The 18,585-nt window shown below is 43.4% G+C and overlaps 1 protein-coding gene across 1 annotated transcript in view; it reads right to left on the reverse strand.

The window, feature by feature from the left end:
• Positions 1-16,749, reverse strand: part of LOC145414971 (uncharacterized) — a 33,865-nt gene extending 17,116 nt beyond the window's left edge. Inside the window, exon 1 of the mRNA XM_080284381.1 lies at positions 16,179-16,749. Within this exon, the coding sequence (XP_080140507.1) occupies positions 16,179-16,749 (571 nt within the window). The remainder of the gene's footprint in view (positions 1-16,178) is intronic.
• Positions 16,750-18,585: the final 1,836 nt, after the last annotated feature.

The following is an 18,585-nucleotide window of genomic DNA, read 5'->3' on the forward strand; positions in this document are numbered from 1 at the left end:
ACATCATGCTAGTGAAGCGATTAATTTGCTCAGATGAATTCCCGCCGACGAGTCAGACACAGAGCACTCCACTATATTGTCCAGTAAGCTATGTATGGCGTATCATGAAAGGGTGATGGAAGATTTTTAAGACGTAGGAGATTTGTGGAGATGGGGAGACGGGAGTAAGAAGAATAAAGGAGATGTAGAGATACTGAAGGAGACGAGAATAAGAACAGCGGATGACTTGGTAGGGGAAGAGAAGGGATCGTGAGGTTAGTAGGGATAGACTCGCCAATAAGCGAGATGGGATACAGATTTCAGAGCAAACGTGGAGACAGTGAAGGGAGGAGGAAAATCAGGGTCACGTGTAAGTAGAACAGAAATCAGTTCATGTTTTCAAGGACAGCTGGAGAAATGCAAGAATGATTTAGAATGCAGCATAAAGAAATGATTAGCAACACAGCATTAATTGAAACAGAACGAGTATATATATATATATAGAGAGAGAGAGAGAGAGAGAGGGAATATGAATCAAATAAAAAACAAGAACTGAAGAATTGCAAGAACCTCTGAGGTTGGTGGTAGTAGTTGCAACCCCAAGCTCATCTGTGAACTCAGTGGACTGCAGGATGAAGTTGCCCGTCTCCTTCAGTCCACTAGCCTTCTTTTGGGGGTTAGGGAGGGCACTGAAGGACGTTTGGAATACCGAACAGATGAGCCTCCCAACTTAATCAGTGCCACCACGTGAAGGCGTTTTCGGCCCTACACAGTAACCATCCCACCTTCCGGCCTCCCTTACATACTACCTCGTATTTCTTTACCTCGTTCTTGGTCTCCCAGCTCCCCTAATCCACCTCATTCTTATACACTCTCCTAGTCAGTCTCACCCTCTTCTAGTAGCGTATCTCATCATCATCATCATCATCATCATCAATCACGGCTTTTTTTTTTTCTTTTTTACCTAAGTATGTGGTGCTGTTGGATCCAGAATCAGTGAAAATATATTTGTAAGAGAAATATCAGCTGCAGACCCGATGATATGAGCCAGACAGCCATTCACATAAGGTAGTCAAGCTCCCAGAATTTAGACTCTACCTTAAAAGCTAAAATACAAACGGCTGAGCAACTGAAAAGGAAATCGGAAAACTAAAACACACACACACACACACACACACAAAATCGGGGGACAGATGATCCTGGGAGCTTTACGTAATGGAGGAAATGATGACAGCAGATTGAACGTACGAGATAGGAGGGTTTAGGGAGGAAGGTGGAGGCAGTTAGGAAGGTTTAGGGAGGAGGGTGAAGGCAGATAGGAAGGTTTAGGGAGGAGGGTGAAGGCAGATAGGAAGGTTTAGGGAGGAGGGTGAAGGCAGGGATCGAAGTGTGAATATTTTTAATCGCTCAGTGGCACTCCGCTTCCTGATCTGGACTCCACAGGCAAAAACAGTTCAGAAAGGACGATTGGAACTGATCTTATGCACCAGACAGTTCGAACCTCCCTGAAAAAGTAACAGTAGTTGATACCCCAGGCTCATCTAGACGTGAACCCGGTGGACTTTCGACTTAAGTTACTCTCTTTTCGCAGTTCTTCATAGGGAGGGAGTTGGGGGACGCTTGTATACTGTAGCCGTGCATCTCCGCCGCCCAGTCATATCCGTGCCACCACATGAAGGCGTCTTTCTCCAGCACCCGAAAACGTAGTAAACAAAGATATAAAAGGTTAAATTGAGGATAATATTAACTTTTGTCACGATATTTCTTCCCAGGACTGTGGGATTAATTTAGAGAGTTCGGAGGCACGTCTAGAGTCGAAATTACACACTCGGCATCTCGAAGCACCGTAAAAACTATTAACACACACACACACACACACACACACACACACACACACACACACACACACAGGATGGACGTATACAGCGAACAGGCTTGACAGTTAACATTGCTATAGTTAATTAATTGCAACTACGCAGTTTTTTTTTTTTCGTCCCTTTGCAGCTTACTCCCCGCAGCTCAGTGACGGTGCTGCCATATTACCGGTAGAACTACTTCGTGATTAGCACCATATTCTAGTATTAATCCCAGCTCAGTATTCAAGACGGAGAGATGGCTATTTTACTCCTAATTAAAGTAAACAGATTATAGATTCCTCGATAGCACTCGCTCGGGTGAAATCGCCGCGGATGTAAACGTAGTGAGACCAACGTTACGACTACTGTATTATATACCCAGTAGTTGGTAGCGTCATGCAAACCTGTTAACACCTTCAGTCCGACGACGTATATATTGTGTTTTACCGGTATTTGCCTATTTATTTATTTATTCATTTTATTGTCGACAGTCAGTTTATATGCATCTTGAGAAGGATCTCTATAATTGTAATAGCAGCTACAACCCCAGGTCCATCTCTCGTGACCCCGGCCACTGCAGGTTGAAGTTGCCCTCCTCCGGTAGTCCACCATTCTCCTTTCGGGAGATAGGGAGGTAAGGGACGTTTCTATACACCCGGAGCCGACCAGTTATATGATACCAGTGCCACCGCGAGAAGGCATCTCTCCCCAGCAACATTTTAATTAGTATATAAAGGAGTTATTTAAGGCTGTTTATCTTGTCCCATCAGTTAGAAAGTCTCTCTCCGAAGATTAATAAAATCGTCTGACGGTAGGTAGAAGAAAATGAAAAATGGGTCATCGGAAATGAAAAATGGGTCATCGGAGTGAAGAGACAAACCCCATAAACGGCTGCTAATTATTGAAGTACATCTGTCTGGCCAGCACCTGACGACCTAATTCACCACGCGGATGCCCCTCGTCCTCCAAAAATTGCAGAAGAAAAAGAATAACGTAAATATGGGATTTAGTTAAACTATCTATCTATCTATATACCTAGGCTGCTTCCCCCAAGGAAAGGGGGGTAGCCGAGACAGGACGACACACTCCCCATTTACTCATCTATTCAAACACATTCATTCGCATCTTAGCCTCAAGGGAAGAACGGACAGATCCTCACCGCACCACACCGCACAAGGGTCAACTGCGCAATGCAATCAGTAACATCCGCAGCAGGGCCCGACAGCAGAGCTGGTTTACCCCTGCCACATCATAACAGACCCATCCCCTTAACCGCACCTGACCTGACTAGCTGATCAGACCAAATACGGGAGAATATCCCCTCAGGGCTGCGTCATCACTTATTCATTCACAGTTTCTCTCCATTTATTTCTGTCACGCACAGCCACTCTTCCTTGCTCAACAGACATCCCTCTCGCATCCAGTGCTCTCTTCACACTGTCCATCCATCCTATTCGTGGTCTTCCTCTCAGCCTTACACCTCTCACATCAGATCTAGTTATCTTTTTCACCAATCGCTCATTATCCATTCTCTCCATATGCCCAAACCATCGCAACACCCTCTGCTCAACTCTACCAGCCATCTCCCGAACAACTCCAGTTCTCCTTCGCACTTCATCATTTCGCACTCGATCCATACGCGTCACTCCACACATACTCCTCAGACACCTCATCTCCATTACATTCAAACTTTTCCTCTCTGCTACACCCATATTCCATGTTTCAGCCCCATATAACGCAGTCGGTACCACAACACCCTCATACAACCTTCTCTTTACATCCATTCTAAGCGAACGACATCTAAACACTTTTTTCATTCCTCCCAGCACCTTTCCTACTTCATTTATTCTAAACTTCACTTCTGCATCTATTCTTCCATCCACAGCAACATGTGACCCTAGATATTTAAAACACTCTACCTCCTCAAGCAACTCGCCATTCAAAGCTATATTCATCCCCCTACCATCTACCAACCTCGTACACTTCATCACTTTACTCTTATTCTCATTTACTTTCAATTTCCTCCTTTCACACACCCTTCCAAACTCCTTTACCAACTGTCTCAATCTCTCCTCTGAATCAGCCACCAGTGCAGTATCATGTGCAAACAGCAGCTGCTTCAGATTCCACTCTCCACCATCAACATTCACCAGACTCAGGCCTCCACCTAATACTCTTGCATTCACCTCCCTTACAACACCATCCATGTAAATATTAAACAACCAAGGCGACATCACACATCCCTGTCGCAGCCCCACTCTCACAGGAAACCAGTCACTCACAGCATTTCCCACTCTTACACACGCTCTACTATTTACATAAAAACTTTTCACCCCTTTTAGTAACCTACCATCAAGTCCATACAATCTTAAAACAGTCCACAAAGCCTCCCTATCAATTCTATCATACGCTTTCTCTAAATCCATGATTATTAGTTAAATGATGATTATATTACTCTTCCGTACGACGACTGGTGCTGGAGAGGGACGCCTTCATGTGATGATATTGATATAACCGGCTGGTGGAGCTGCCCGGTTATACATATGTCCTTCAGTTCCTCCCCCCCTCCCTACATCCCCTGAGAGGAGGATGGTGTGCTACAAGAAAAAGAAATCTTCAGCCTCCAGCGCGCCGAGCTCACGTCCAGTTTATTAATAATGATCATCCTTGCCTCGTTTTCCCGTTAAATCAGGAGGCTTCCAAGCACCTTTACCTCAGCGATTTATTTTTCACACCATACCTTGCAAAACTGTTACATATTAATTCCATCTTTGAAATGCAGACACAGACTGTATAGATAAGAGAAAAAATATTAACGTACTTTATACAAGAATAAATCGGTCGGACAAAGGTGTTACGTAGCTTCATTAACCGATAGAGATAATTGGATTTACGGTCGTATTCTAAGTAGCTTTGAGAGATGTCCAAACATCTCTCACTCAGCGATTTAGTCTACATCCTTTCAACTCAGTATCCTCATGTTCTCTATAGGTGCAAAATGTGTCGATATTTGAAGGAATTTATCGCAGAAGGTAAGATGTAATATGAAGGGTAAATCGCCAAGGAAAATGCGTTAAGAAGCCTTCCACGTCACCTAGTACTCTCACTCACTCTCTAAGATAAATTAAATCGTCCAACGGTAACAAGACTAAAACAGGAAAAAGGGCGTCTTTTATTTATTTGGTTAATTTGAGACGAATCAGGAAGAACGATAATTTTCAAGATGGCGCAGACAAAGCGGTAATTATTATAGTAGTTCATTTATTTATTTATTTATTTATTTATTTATTTTAGGCGGAGGTTTTCATTCTTTTGCAACCTTTTCCCCTCAGCTCAGTGGCAGAATAAGACAATACCACGGCCCTGCATCCTTCCCTTAGAACTTCTTCGTGACTAGCACCATATTCAGGTGTTAAATTAGTGTTACATAGTCAAGATAGAAGGAGGGAAATTTCACGTCTAGTTAAAGTGAACAGAATGTAGGCGATAAATACGACAATACTCTTTTTTTTTTTCTTTAACTTGGCCTAAAACTGCCACCTCTCCGTCTTTAATGTTGAGTTGAAACAATAGATCAACACTAGAATATGATGCTAGTCACGAAGAAGTGCTACGGTAAGGATGTAGAGCCATAGTATTGTCTTATTTTGAGCTGCGGGAACTAAGCTTCAAAAGGACGAAAATCTTGGCCAAGTTAGGGTGAAAAGACTACCGCTTCATCGGTATCCACGAGCTGAGATGAAGACCGCTGAGGAAAGAGGAAAAGTTATGTAGCTGTGTGTGTGTGTGTGTGTGTGTGAGAGAGAGAGAGAGAGAGGCAGTGAGGCGCCTTGAAAACCTATTAAAGAAGAGGAGGACAAGGCGAGGAACGCAGACTTGGAAGCCACACAACATCAAACACAGGCAGACTGACGGTGGAGGGGAGAGGAGGAGGAGGAGGAGAAGATGAAAACGAAGATGATGATGAAGGAGGAGGAGGAGGAAGAAGAAGGAAAAGAAGAAAAGGAGGAGAGAAAGGAGGAAGAAGAAGGAAAAGAAGAAAAGGAGGAGAGAAAGGAGGAAGAAGAAATGGAGGAGAAATAGGAGGAGGAAGAAAACAAGAATGCAACTAAATCATACCCTTGTGGCGGCAACAATAATGAAAACAATAACAGTAGACATCATCGTACTGAAGGGGTTATAAATCCTCTAAATCCGACCCAGCGATAACAATTATAGTTCCTGTTAAAATTCCGAAACTTTCTCTTAGCCCTGGTTTAGTGGCCGTGTAATTATAGGGGATGGGGGTGTCATTAAAAGTTTATAATTACAGGAAGGAGGGTATTATTCAAAAACTTTCTGGCGAGACGTTTATGCTAATTGGCCGTCCCCGAAGAACATTAAGGCCCAGGCGGTTAAGAGCTCGTATTCTCATCGGTTAAGGAAGCCTCCTAACACCTCTTCCTAAGCGAATTATTTTGCTTGTGGCACCTTACTGTTCTACTCTGTTATGTAAATCGGTCTAACATCGCCATACGCTGCATAAATAACGTACTAAATGGTACTAACCAGCCGTATCCAAAAATGAATCGCAAAGGAAGAGGTGCTAGGCAGCCTCCTTCCCCAACGACAATACACGCCAATTAGTACTGATTATTCACGACGAGGACAACATTTTATTTCTTTTTTTTAATTCTTCCTGCCACCAGACAATTTTCTTCAGCATCACCTTTCGAACTGGAGGGGTTAGCTTAAGTATCACCCTTAGAGACTCTTCCTAAGCTGAATGAAATCGTCTGAGGGCAGCAAGAAATAGGCAAAAATACGTCACCTTAGAGAAGTCCATCAGGTGACAGTATGAGTTTAATTTTCACCCCTTCTCTGCAAGGATGTCATTCTGTGTTTTATTCATATTATTCAGCTCAGGAGATTTTTTTCCGTGCTGGAGGGGTTATATGTACTGTAAACTAACCGCTAAACTTTATAAAGAAAAATAATCTTTAATTGAAATAAAAATCTCTTTGAGGTAGCAAGAATGGATTATAAAAGACATCAAGGTATTAGACAGGTTAAGGAGTTTACCTGTAAGTCACAAAGCAGGTGAGTCTTGATGCTAATTAATCCCTCTCTCTCTCTCTCTCTCTCTCTCTCTCTCTCTCTCTCTCTCTCTCTCTCTCTCTCTCTCTCTCTCTCTCTCCGACTTAGCATTTGAGAAGAAATTTAGAGGCAAGTAGAAATGACAAAAAGAAAATGGATTAAGTCAGAGATTTCACGAATTTAAAAAATATATATATATTAGAAGAACTTTTAAAACTCTGACAAACTGGAAGATTTCGAGCCAGAAAAAAAAAAAAGTACAAAAAAAGCAAGATTAAATTAGGCTCCATTAGTTATAGGTAAGATGACTGAGAAGGGAAAAAATAATTACGAAAAAGCACTGATTATATTTCCTATTAAATGAATTATATACAGTTTGAAGAAGGCTGCAAGAATTCTGAATGCTATTATGATGAAAAAAAAATGATTATATTACAACATGGAAGAATATAACGATGAAATGGACAGTGAAGATTTATGAAAAGTGTAATTTTTAAGGTATTAGACTAAGTGCAGTAATTTTGAGTCGTAGTATATGTGTTTTCTGTATCTAATTTTCTTTTTCTTTTTTCTTCGCAGTGGTGGTACGACTGAGAGAGGTGGTTGTGATCTGACGATGTGCTACGACACCCGGGAGTACAGAGGTAAGTACAGTATATCATGAGGTAGTACATTTAATATTACCGGGTAGTCTCTTATTGCGGCCAGTTATTTTAAGTACAATGAATCATAAGTTAGTACATTTAATTATAGTCTTTTATGACTACTAATGTGGCCAAGTATTCCTTTTCACCCTGCCCTCACTTACCCGTTGCTATGGCACCGTCACACAGGAAAACGCAACACAATACCGACAGAACATGACCCCATTCACCTACTAACAGCCAATATTATATCGTTTTTACTCTTACTTGGCCTAAAACTGACATCTTTCCATCATGAATACTGAGTTGTAACAATAGCTTAACACTAGATTCTGGTACTAATCATAAAAAAATGGAATGAGAATGATGTAGAGCTGTAACATTGTCTTTTTTTGCCACTGAGCTGTGAGGAGTAATCTGCAAATGGACGAAAATCTGGGCCAAGTTAACGTAAAAGAACTATAGTAGAGTCATGGTACGTGTGCAACATTGCCATATTTACAGGTTAGAGATATCAGAGTAGGAGAGAATATCAGGCCGCGGTAGTACATAAATTTTAAATAATCGTCAAATAAAAGACATCTGATTCCTTCACTGACTGTGGTGGAAAATGCGTAGGATATTTAAGAAAGGGGCTCAAGATGGAGATAGTGAAATGTAAATCATGTCTTTATATTTTCCATTTTGCAAGGTTGAGCGGAAGACCAGATGGCAAAATGTCTCTTAAAATGTATTATAAAAGTCAGGAAGTGTTAAAAAGCCAACAATTATAACTTTTTTTAACAGCTTTGTGAATGTCGATGAAGATAAAAGGATTGTAAAGCAGTGCTATAGTAGTTATAAGACTGACTACCTTTAAAGCAAGTTCTACCACTGAATAAAGTTAGAAAATATAGTCATAGAAGGAAAGAGATTGTAGAGACGTGAAATAGGGTCGAAAGAGAAAAGAATCACCAGGGCACGAGTGGATGGGATGGACAAGAGGCCCGACTTAAAAGATTATAGATGAATATAATAAGAAAAGCCTAAGCCCCAGGAGAGAGCCTTGAGGAACACCACTATGGATATCCCGAGAAGAAGAAAAGCAGACAATCATTAAAAGCACAGATTTGAAGCTCCCCCTCCCCCCCGCTTCGCTCCTCGAAAGAAAATAAGAGACGAAAGTACAGATAGAAGGACGAAGCCAATGGGGGGGAGGCAGTAGGTGGGAAGAGAAGGAGGGGGGATTAGGGACTTCTGGCAAAAGTGAAGTAAAATCCGCTTGATGTGCTTAACCCCCTTTGGCTGAGAAATAAGAACTTGGCATTATTTTCCGAGTCACGACAGACGATTTTATTCAGACCCGAGAAATCCACCTCAGCATAAAGTAAAGAATAATAACGAGGATCATTCAAGCCAGCACTAAACAAGGTCTAAAGAATACAACAAGCTCATTATTTTATTCTCAGCTAACGCCAGACGGTTTTATCAGTCTCAGAGAAGCCAACACTAGTTAAAGTTTTTCAGTACCACTCAAAGAAGCCTATGTCAAAGTAATTCCGTACCTACAGTACACTATAATCCCCGACTGTGCGTGATTCAGGATTAAATGATAGTAAAAATGATATCAGAATGACCTAAGATATACTATGCGTTTATCTCTGGATGGTGATTATACTTTGGGGGGTTTCTTATCTTCAATGCAGTTGCGAATGGAGGAGAAATGAGGAAAATAAGAAAACGAGGAAAGGAAAGGAAGCAAGAGTGATTAAATAAGAGTAAGTGGCGAAGGTGCGAATAGTGAGGAAAGTGAGGAAAAGTCAGCAAATGAAGAAAGTGAGACAGATGAGAGAGACCGTGAGTGAGGAAGATGAAGAAAGTGAGAAAAAGTAGGTACACGAAAATGAGAGAGAGAGAGAGAGAGAGAGAGAGAGAGAGAGAGAGAGAGAGAGAGAGAGCGAGAGAGAGAGATGAAGAAAGTGAGAGAGGTCTGACAATCGCACCGCCACGAGTTAAGCCAAGAAGTTAAGACGAGGATTAGCTCCGGCCTGGCCAGCTTGGAGGTAAAGCTGCATGGGGAGGAGAGAGAGAGAGAGAGAGAGAGTTACATTCTTGCTTCCTTCAGACGATTTTATTCAGCCCAGGAGTGACATGAAACTAGAGGAGGCTGACATTACCTTCACTAACTTTAATACGACAGGGGGTTTCCTAGGCTTAATATTTCTTTCATAGGGGGAGAGAGAGAGAGAGAGAGAGGGAGGAACACAAGTAAAAATCGTGACCGTAGTGGAGAGCTTAATGAATCAGGGAAATACTGAAAGGATGGAAGCACTTCATGACCGGCTTCAGGTGAACTACTGAAAATTCGTGACTAATAAATACTTCTACAGGTAACCAAAGCGAAGTAGTGTGTTCATGTGACTGTGTACATTTTTTTCTTGTAGTTTTATGGTACACACACACACACACACACACACACACACACACACACACACACATTCTCTCTCTCTCTCTCTCTCTCTCTCTCTCTCTCTCTCTCCCACCCCGCCATAAGACAGGAGGGCAGTAAAGGATAGAGAATAAGCGGTTTAAAGAGAAATCCATTTTTCATCAGTTAATTGAGATGAGGGAGGGAGGAGGAGGAGGAGGAGGAGGTGGAGGAGGAAGAGTGAAGGGGAAGATAGGGACAGGGAGAGGGGGAGGAGGAATAGAGGGGAAGAGAGAGACTATAGGATCGCGAGGAAGAGGAGTAAGAGAAACGGAGGAACAAGGAGGGAGAGTAAGAGGGGGGGAGTAGGCGAGAGAAGAGAGGAGAGGAGATAATGGGAAGAGAAAATCAAGGAAATAAGAGAAGGGGAGGAGAAGCACGAGGACGAGAGAGAAGTGGAAGAATGGAGAGGAAGAGAGGGGGCTGGGACAGAGAAGAGGAGGAACTTGAGGAAAATGGGGGAAAATGAAGAATGAGGAGAAAAGGAGAAGAAGAAAGTGCGGGGAAGAGAGAGAAGGGGCGAGGAGGAGGAAGACTGGAAGGGAGGTGATGGGATGGGATTAAGGGGGAAGAGGGTTTAGAGCAAAAGAAAGGAAGAGGTGGAATGGGAAGGAAGAAAGACGGGGAAAGAAAGAGAAGGAGAAATGGAGGGAAAGAGAGACGAAAATCATCAGCTTGGGCAAGAGTTTTCATTTTGGAGGGCTTAAAGAAGGTAATATCCAACTCCTCCAGCTCTGAAGTAGTTCCTAAGCTGAATAGTTTGTCGTCTTGAGGAGATGGAAAGAGTAAAAAGAACGTCGTCTGTATTTAGATATTATTATTTCCATGTATGATATTTACCCAGTCTGTCTTGATATAAAAAGATAACAAAACTAACATGAAGAAGATTTTTCTTGGAATATGCAAAATTTATTGATAAAAGACAAGTGCTGTAACCCTTTCACCTTGGTCCAGATTTTCCTTTTGTTACTTTTTTCACGTAACTGAACTGCAAAAAAGTGATAACACTACAGTCTTGCATTCTTGACATAGCACTTCTTCGTGACTAGCATCATAATGTAATATTAATTGATTGTTACAACTCAACATTCAAGACGGAGGTAGCAATTTTGAGTCATGTTAGAGTAAAAGAGTACAGAAAGACTCCTAACGCCACGAGAATGCATACCGAGGTTGGGCTGAAAATGTATCCTAATAATATAACAAAATTTCAGTGTACTAAGTTTAATTTCCCATAAAAAAATATAGTCAGGGAAGAAATTGCAGAGTAGATACGGATGGAGAATTAAAAAGATAAGGAAAGAAAACGTGAAATGAAAGAGGCAGGATAAGAGGGAATAAGAGAAGACGAATGGATGTGATCTTAAGAAAAATGGGGTAAAATGAGGGGGAGAGAGAAAGAGAGAGAGAGAGAGAGAGAGAGAGAGAGAAGGGAGGGAGGGAGGGAGCGAGAGATTAAGAAAACAATCAAGATGAAAATAGTGATAGTGGAGGAGGATTACTGTGCGAGACCCTGCCGTTCCCCCCACCCCTCCACCCTTGCCTGCCCCCATCCCTCTTTCTCCCCCTCCTCCACCCCCACCTGTCCCCTCTCCCCTCCTACACCCTTACCTGTCCTCCTCCCCTCCTCCGCACTCATATGTCCCCCTCTCTCCCTCCCTCACCTCTCACCTGTCTCCCCTCTTCTCTTCCACCTTCACATGTTCCTTCTCCTCTTTTCCCCTCTCCAAGCTTCCGTCTCCTACCCATACCTGTTCCTTCATTCCTTTTCACCCCCCCCTCCCCTTTTCCACCCTCGCCTGTCCCCCTCCCCTATTTTACCTTCACATGTCCTTCCCTCTTGCACTTTCACACGCCTCCCTCTTCCCTCATGCACCCTCTCATGTCTCCCTCTTCCTTCTTCACCCTCAACCCCCTCCCTCACCTGTCCCCCCTCCCCACTCACCTCTTGTTCCTCACATATTGCCCGATTTTATTATGGGATATTTTTATGCGGCCTTTTCGACAGCATAATGTTTGTTATTCTTTTAACCCCTTCACAATGATGACCTGTCCTCCTCTCCTCTTTTAACCTCTTCACAATGATGACCTGTCCTCCTCTCCTCTTCCACCCTTACATGTCCCCCCTCCCTTTTTTCCCTCTCCAACCTTCCCGAGTTTCTTCACACCTCTTCCACCCTCACCTTCCCCCCTCCACTCTTCCACCCTCACCTTCCCCCCTCCGCTCTTCCACCCTCACCTTCCCCCCTCCGCTCTTCCACCCTCACCTTTCCCCCCTCCCCTCTTCCACCCTTGCCTGTCCCCCTCCCTTATTCCACATTCTCTGATACCTCCATTCCACCAACAGCGACTTTATTCGGCTTAAGAAAGGTGTCTTGTGTACTGAAGGGATAATAAAGTCTCCCATCGACACCTTCAGTAGACTTACTTTTTTTCTTCTTGCCTTAGTAAAGGGGTTAATATTGGACCGAAGATATCTTTGTTTCATTTAAGAAAAAAATAATAATAATTTACAGCGGACCGAAGATATTTTCCAACCATCTTGTAATAATAATAAAAATGTTTGTCTACTGGTTTATAGCACCAGGCGTGGGTGCGGTAGTAGTAGTTGCAGCCCCAGGCTCATCTGCACGTGAACCCGGTTGGCCACAGGCAGAAGTAGTCCCTCTCCTGCGGTCGACTCTCCTTTGGGGGGACTGGACGGGAATTGAGGGATGTTTGTATAACCGGACAGCTGTTCGGTCTGTTCACATCGGTGCCACCACGTGAAGGTGTCCCTCCACAGCACCAGTAAAGGGCGTCCGTAAGTGCAGTGCCCAGGCTCGAGTCCCTGAGAGCCGTCTGGGTATTTTTCGACAGTGTAATGTTACCGGGGGCGTAGCCTGGTTACCTACCTTTAATTGTTCATTTTGGACAACTGTAGCCTATTCTTGGGTCCCTACACCTCCCATGGACGCTGATTCTCTCTCTCTCTCTCTCTCTCTCTCTCTCTCTCTCTCTCTCTCTCTCTCTCTCTCTCTCGCTCTCTCTCATTTTTTATTTATTCCTAATTATGTGTGCATATCAGCTCAGTATAGCACACCGCCTTCCCTATAAAAAAAAAAAAAAAAGCAACGAAATAACACAACGCTGAAATTGCATGTTGGAATTTGGAAAGTGCAGCTGCAGCATAAATCCACGACAGACAATAATTCATTAAGTATATATGTATTGTAACTGCCGGCTTGCACACGTCCGAGACGCAGTGACTGTAAAATTTTCTTAATATAATTTCCTTGGTTTCACAGGGAGTACTCACAGGGCCGTACTCTCGCTGGCTTTTTATCGTCAGTCCTTTCCCTCTGTAATATATTTTGCCTGTTGCACCGTCACATTCTTCCGTGTGTAAATGGTAATTGTGTGTATACTACAAATATTAAATAATTATTATTGAGTTATATATATATTTTTTCTCTCACTCTGAACGCTGCTTCACCCCATCTTAGGTTGGAAGAGAGATTTCGATGATGATGAAGATGATAATTATCATAAAGATGATGATGATGATTATGATAAAGATGATGACGATGATAAAGATGATGATCATGATAATAATGATGATAAAGATGATGACGATGATGATGATAATGAATGCCAGATAAATCGCTAAGGAAGAAGTGCAACGAAGCCCCCTGTACCAGCAAGAATACAACTTACAGACCATATAAGTGAAGCCTTAGATTTATACCTATCGACATCATGAAGGGCATCAGGGTAGACAAAAAACTTCTAGAGATGTAGGTAGCGGTTGTATCTGAGGCTAACTATACTCTTTTCACCTTAACCTGGCCAAGACTTTCGTCCTTTTGCGGCTTATGTCACGTAACTCATTGGCAGAAAAAGACAGTAATGTGGCTCTAAATCATTTCCACAACACTTCTTCGTGACGAGCATCGTGTTCTATAGTGTTCATCTACTGCCACAACTCAGTATTTAAGATGCGAGAGATGAGAATTTTGGTCGTTAGAATAAAAAAAGAGTATAGAGGTGGAGAGACAGCAATTTTCGACTAAGTTAGAGTAAAAAGGGTATAGCATAACATTGGTCGCAGGTTTCCGGTGCAGAACTTACGCATACTAGTGGCGCGTGACACCTGGCGCTACCTGGCTCTCTTGATAACCTGGCGCCATAATGACCGCCACACACCTCTTGGATGGTTAGATTCCATTAATTTTAACTTGATGTGAGATTTTCATCCTTTTGCAACGTATCTCCCGTAACTCAGTTGCAGAATAAGACAGTACTATGGTTTCGCGTCCTTCCATAGCACTTCATCGTGATTAGCACTACATATCAGGGTGTATCTCCTCACTGCGTAGTACTGAAGATGAAGAGATGACAGTTTTACACCTAGATTAAGTGAACGGCGTATATACTACAGAAAATTTACTGCTTGGGTAAAGACGTGGGCTGTTGAGGAGAGGAGTTGGATATTTCATGTTTTTTTTTTTTAAATAAACTTAATATAGATATGTGATTAAATCTTTAAAAATATAATAAAACCCAAAGTGATACCAAGTATAGGGGTGACATGATTCAAAGGATGCTATTCTTGTGGCCCTGGATCACGTAACTGCAAGACCAAAAAATAATCGCGAAAACAAAGCTGTAAACAAGAATACATTAACGGTTTACAGCTGGTGTTCTGGATCAGTGGAAGAGCTGACAGGCCTTCTGCGTCTGCGTGAGTGGAAATTCACGAAACTTCTAGCACATTTTGAGTTACTCTTGGCTAACAGAGCTATTGATGCGCGAGCAAGAAACTGCACTCCGTCCAGTTTAACTTGGTCTAAAATTACCACCTCTTTATATTAGTGCTGAGCTGCAACAACAGATTAACACCTGAATATGATGTTAGTTGAAGAATGTTATGGAAAGGACGTAAAGCCGTTTTTTCTTACCCTGCCAGTGCGCTACGGGAAATAGGGTGCAACAAGCTGAAACTCCGCCAAGGTAAGATAACCAAACTATTTGGTAGGGTAAAATATAATAATAATAATAATAATAATAATAATAAGAGGCGACCCTGCTTTGTAGAGCGACCTCTGTGAAACCATAGTAAAAAAAAAAAAAATAGGTATTTAATTACCACGAAAAGAAGTGGATTAAAATATTATGCCTTCAGTTCACAGGATGGCAGATACAAATTTTTATGGGAGGTTCCTATGCAGCAATAGAAAGACAGAGATTTTTTTTTATTTTTTTTTAGCTGGGATGGACTAAGTATGTACAATGAAAAGCTAAGGGTCATGAAAAGTGCCATGGTTATAAATAATGATGACGAAAAAGAGAGTTACTGGTTAGTGGAAGTATTAAGAACCAACGAGGATGAAGGCAGAATACGAGGGAACACAGCCATTCAGGACAAGAAAGAAGGAAACAAATAACAAAGACACTGAACAGTTCCAGAGCTCAGGATGTGTGATAATCTTTGGTTTGGTAAGATGCATGGCTGGATGGATAGGGATGCTAAGAGCTGGAAGAACACAAAGGTCATTATTCTCGTTTCCTTAGGAGGCTCCGTAGCACCTATTCTTTTGTTATTTATTTTCAGCACTACGCTTTATATTTCCATATACAGTGTGCTAATTATCATTATTGTAATTACCACAATAGGTTGGTAAAATATTCAAAAGAGACTGCGTGTGCCGGATACGGAAATAAACTGATAAGAAATTCTGTACAGGGGAGCCCCCTAAGCCCACGAGAACTATCCCCCAAGGCAATAAAGGTGTTAACTCTCTGACTGGACAAAATCACTGTTTAATATGATACGTACAGTAGGTGAGTAATAGCTGAGAAAGGTGACTCGAGATATTTTTTTTATGCCTTTGATTGTTAGGATTTTCAGTATAACAGTCATCTAGTATTGGCCTGAATTGTCGTTGCCGAGACCCCAGGTCATCTGGACGTGAACCCGGTGGACTGCAGGCTGAAATCGCCCATCTCCTGCAGTCCACCATTTTGAGTATGGAGAGGGAGTTGGATATTTGTATAACCGAGCAGTGGAGCCATCCTGTTGTATGGGTGCCACCACATGGAGGTGTCCCTTTCCTGTACCTGGACTGAATGAAATACACAAATATACCAGCAGCAGTGAAATAGTTAAGAACTCACCAAGCAGGTCATAGTGCGGGCGCGGTAAGGCTGGGAAGGGTGATGGTGGGAGGCGCGGCGCCCCCGCTGAGGAGCGTGGTGCCAGTAGGCTCTCAATGGTGAATACTGACGAATTGGCCCGAGACACCTGTGGCAGCGCCCCTCCCTCGGTGGCCTCGCCTGCAAGGCACCGCAGTTGCTCTGAGGCCGAGGCATAGCTCTTGAGCGGGTCGGAAATGTGGAGGGGCACCTTGAGGGGATCCGGGGCGGGGTAAGCCTTAAGGGGGTCGTGAGCCAGGTAGAGCCTCATGTGCTCTGGCAGCAGGTACTTGAGGTGCTCAGAGGTGAGGTAGTGCTTGAGGGGGTCGCTGGTGGCCAGGTACTGTTTGAGCGGGTCGCCGCCCCCCATATACTGGCTGAGGTGGTGGAGGTAGGCGGGGTAGGGGTAGTGTGGGAGGGGTGCGAGGCAGGGCAGCGATGAAGTCCCTAGGGGCTCTGCCAGGGAGGCGGTGGCCAGCGGCAGCCCCGGCGGCGGCAGCACCGAGGTCACGGGCGAGGATGCCGCCGACCGCACGCCGCCCGTCTCAACCATCTTCCCCCCGCCTGACGCCACCTTGCAAAAATTAGTAACAACACACCCACACGTTCTTTATCCTGTCCGTTCTCAGCCTTGCACGTTCTAACAAGTCTCAACTGTACACGTCTTGAAGTCTTTAGTTTCACACGTTCCACACAGTCAGTCAACACGTGGCCGCCTCACCCCACACGCCGGGACACCCAAGTGAGCATCCATGGCGCCTCACCGACCATAAATCACTTTTGACTGGCTCGGCTCCTCCCCCTTCGCGCGCCAGCCTCTCGCCCTCGCTCCTGCCCGCCTAGCCACGCCCCATATCTTATTCCGCCCTGCCATTGGCCACCGCGCCTCTCCCTGACCAATTACGTCCCCTGGGAATAAAAAATGGGCGTGTCGGGCGGGCGTCAGGAGGCGATTTCTGGCGTGTTTATCATCGGCGGCATCGGGCCAAAGTTGGCTATTAGGACACTTTACCCCTCACGCCCCGCTAACCCGCCATCACGCCACCCGCGTCTCCCAGGCTTTATGTCGTACCAGGGCCATGTTCTCGTGGCTTTACGAGGCTCCCTGATACCTCTTCCTTGATTATGGATTTGGATACTGCTTTGAAGATTTGAATGATGAATTAGTGGATGGATGGCACGGCTCACTATTTTTTTTTGTTTGTTTGTTTTTTTTATGTATAGTTCTCTTTTACTTATGCTTTCTTTTCCAAGTTCTGGGTCCTATACACCCCATTTTCACAGCAGGAAATAGTGTTAGGATGGGAACAACACCTCATTAACTTCTTATTTAGGAAATAGTATTAGGATGGGAATAACACTTCATTAACTTCTTATTTATGTTGCTTGTATCTTATTAGCATCGGTATGTTTAATCAAATAACGTGCAAGAAGCCAATTATGGTGTCATATGCAGTTTCAGAAAAAAAAAAAAAAGAAAGTGACAGCAAACCCTCCAATCCCACGAGAATACTGGTTCTCTTTGTTCATCCCCCCCTTGGTCCTCTCGGGCTTCCACTGGGGTCTGGGTGGTCTCGTGGTCTTTCATTCTCTGTAATCTTTGTGGTTAATTATGTAAGAGCTGGCCCTTCTTGCTTCCATATGGGGATTTCAATGGTCTTTTATTTATTATGGTTTTTCTGAGCAATTGTGTAAATTTTGATCTCCTTGGTCCTCCCTAGCGCACATATAGCATCTAGTTGGCCTTTCATTATATACCGTCTGTTTGGCATATTATACAGGATGCGATCCCCTTTGTTTTCCAGCGAGGATATGAGTGGTCTGTTTCATCCTGTACGGTTTTTAGGCTATCATTATTTGAGATGTTTTGGTTTCCTCTCTCTTTTTTTTGGGGGGGGGGGGGGGTCTTCTGGCATCAGTCCCTCCAGACTCTCCCTTATTTCCTCTGGGTTTGGTTCGTCTCATGATCCTTCACTGTGTTTGATCTTCGGTTCTTTGGGTTTTGTCCTTGTGGTCAGATAGGTCTGGGTCTTGGTCTTCAGTTTTGTGTAGTCTTTTTGTTATAATTATACAAAGGAAATTATTTAATTTGTTTCTCCTTCCTATGTTCATCCTTCCAAAAAATATATATATACTGTATTTATACATTCTCTTTGTCACCCGATCTCCTAGTCTGTGAGGGGAGGTCTCAACAAAAGGACATCTTGGTAATTCTATCCCTACTCACTAACGACCCCTCTTCCCACAACACACCCCCTCCCTCAGATAGTCTCCAATTTTCTCGCTCCCTACCCTGTTCTTTCCATGCCGTCTTTATTCTTTGGTTTTTATGCTATACAGTACGCTGCCCACTTCGACTTGGCTTAAAACTGCCATCTGTCCATTTTGA

Source organism: Coenobita brevimanus, chromosome 101 (assembly GCF_032717465.1).
Source record: "Coenobita brevimanus isolate Jiangsu-jjx chromosome 101, ASM3271746v2, whole genome shotgun sequence".
Lineage (NCBI taxonomy): Eukaryota > Metazoa > Arthropoda > Malacostraca > Decapoda > Coenobitidae > Coenobita > Coenobita brevimanus.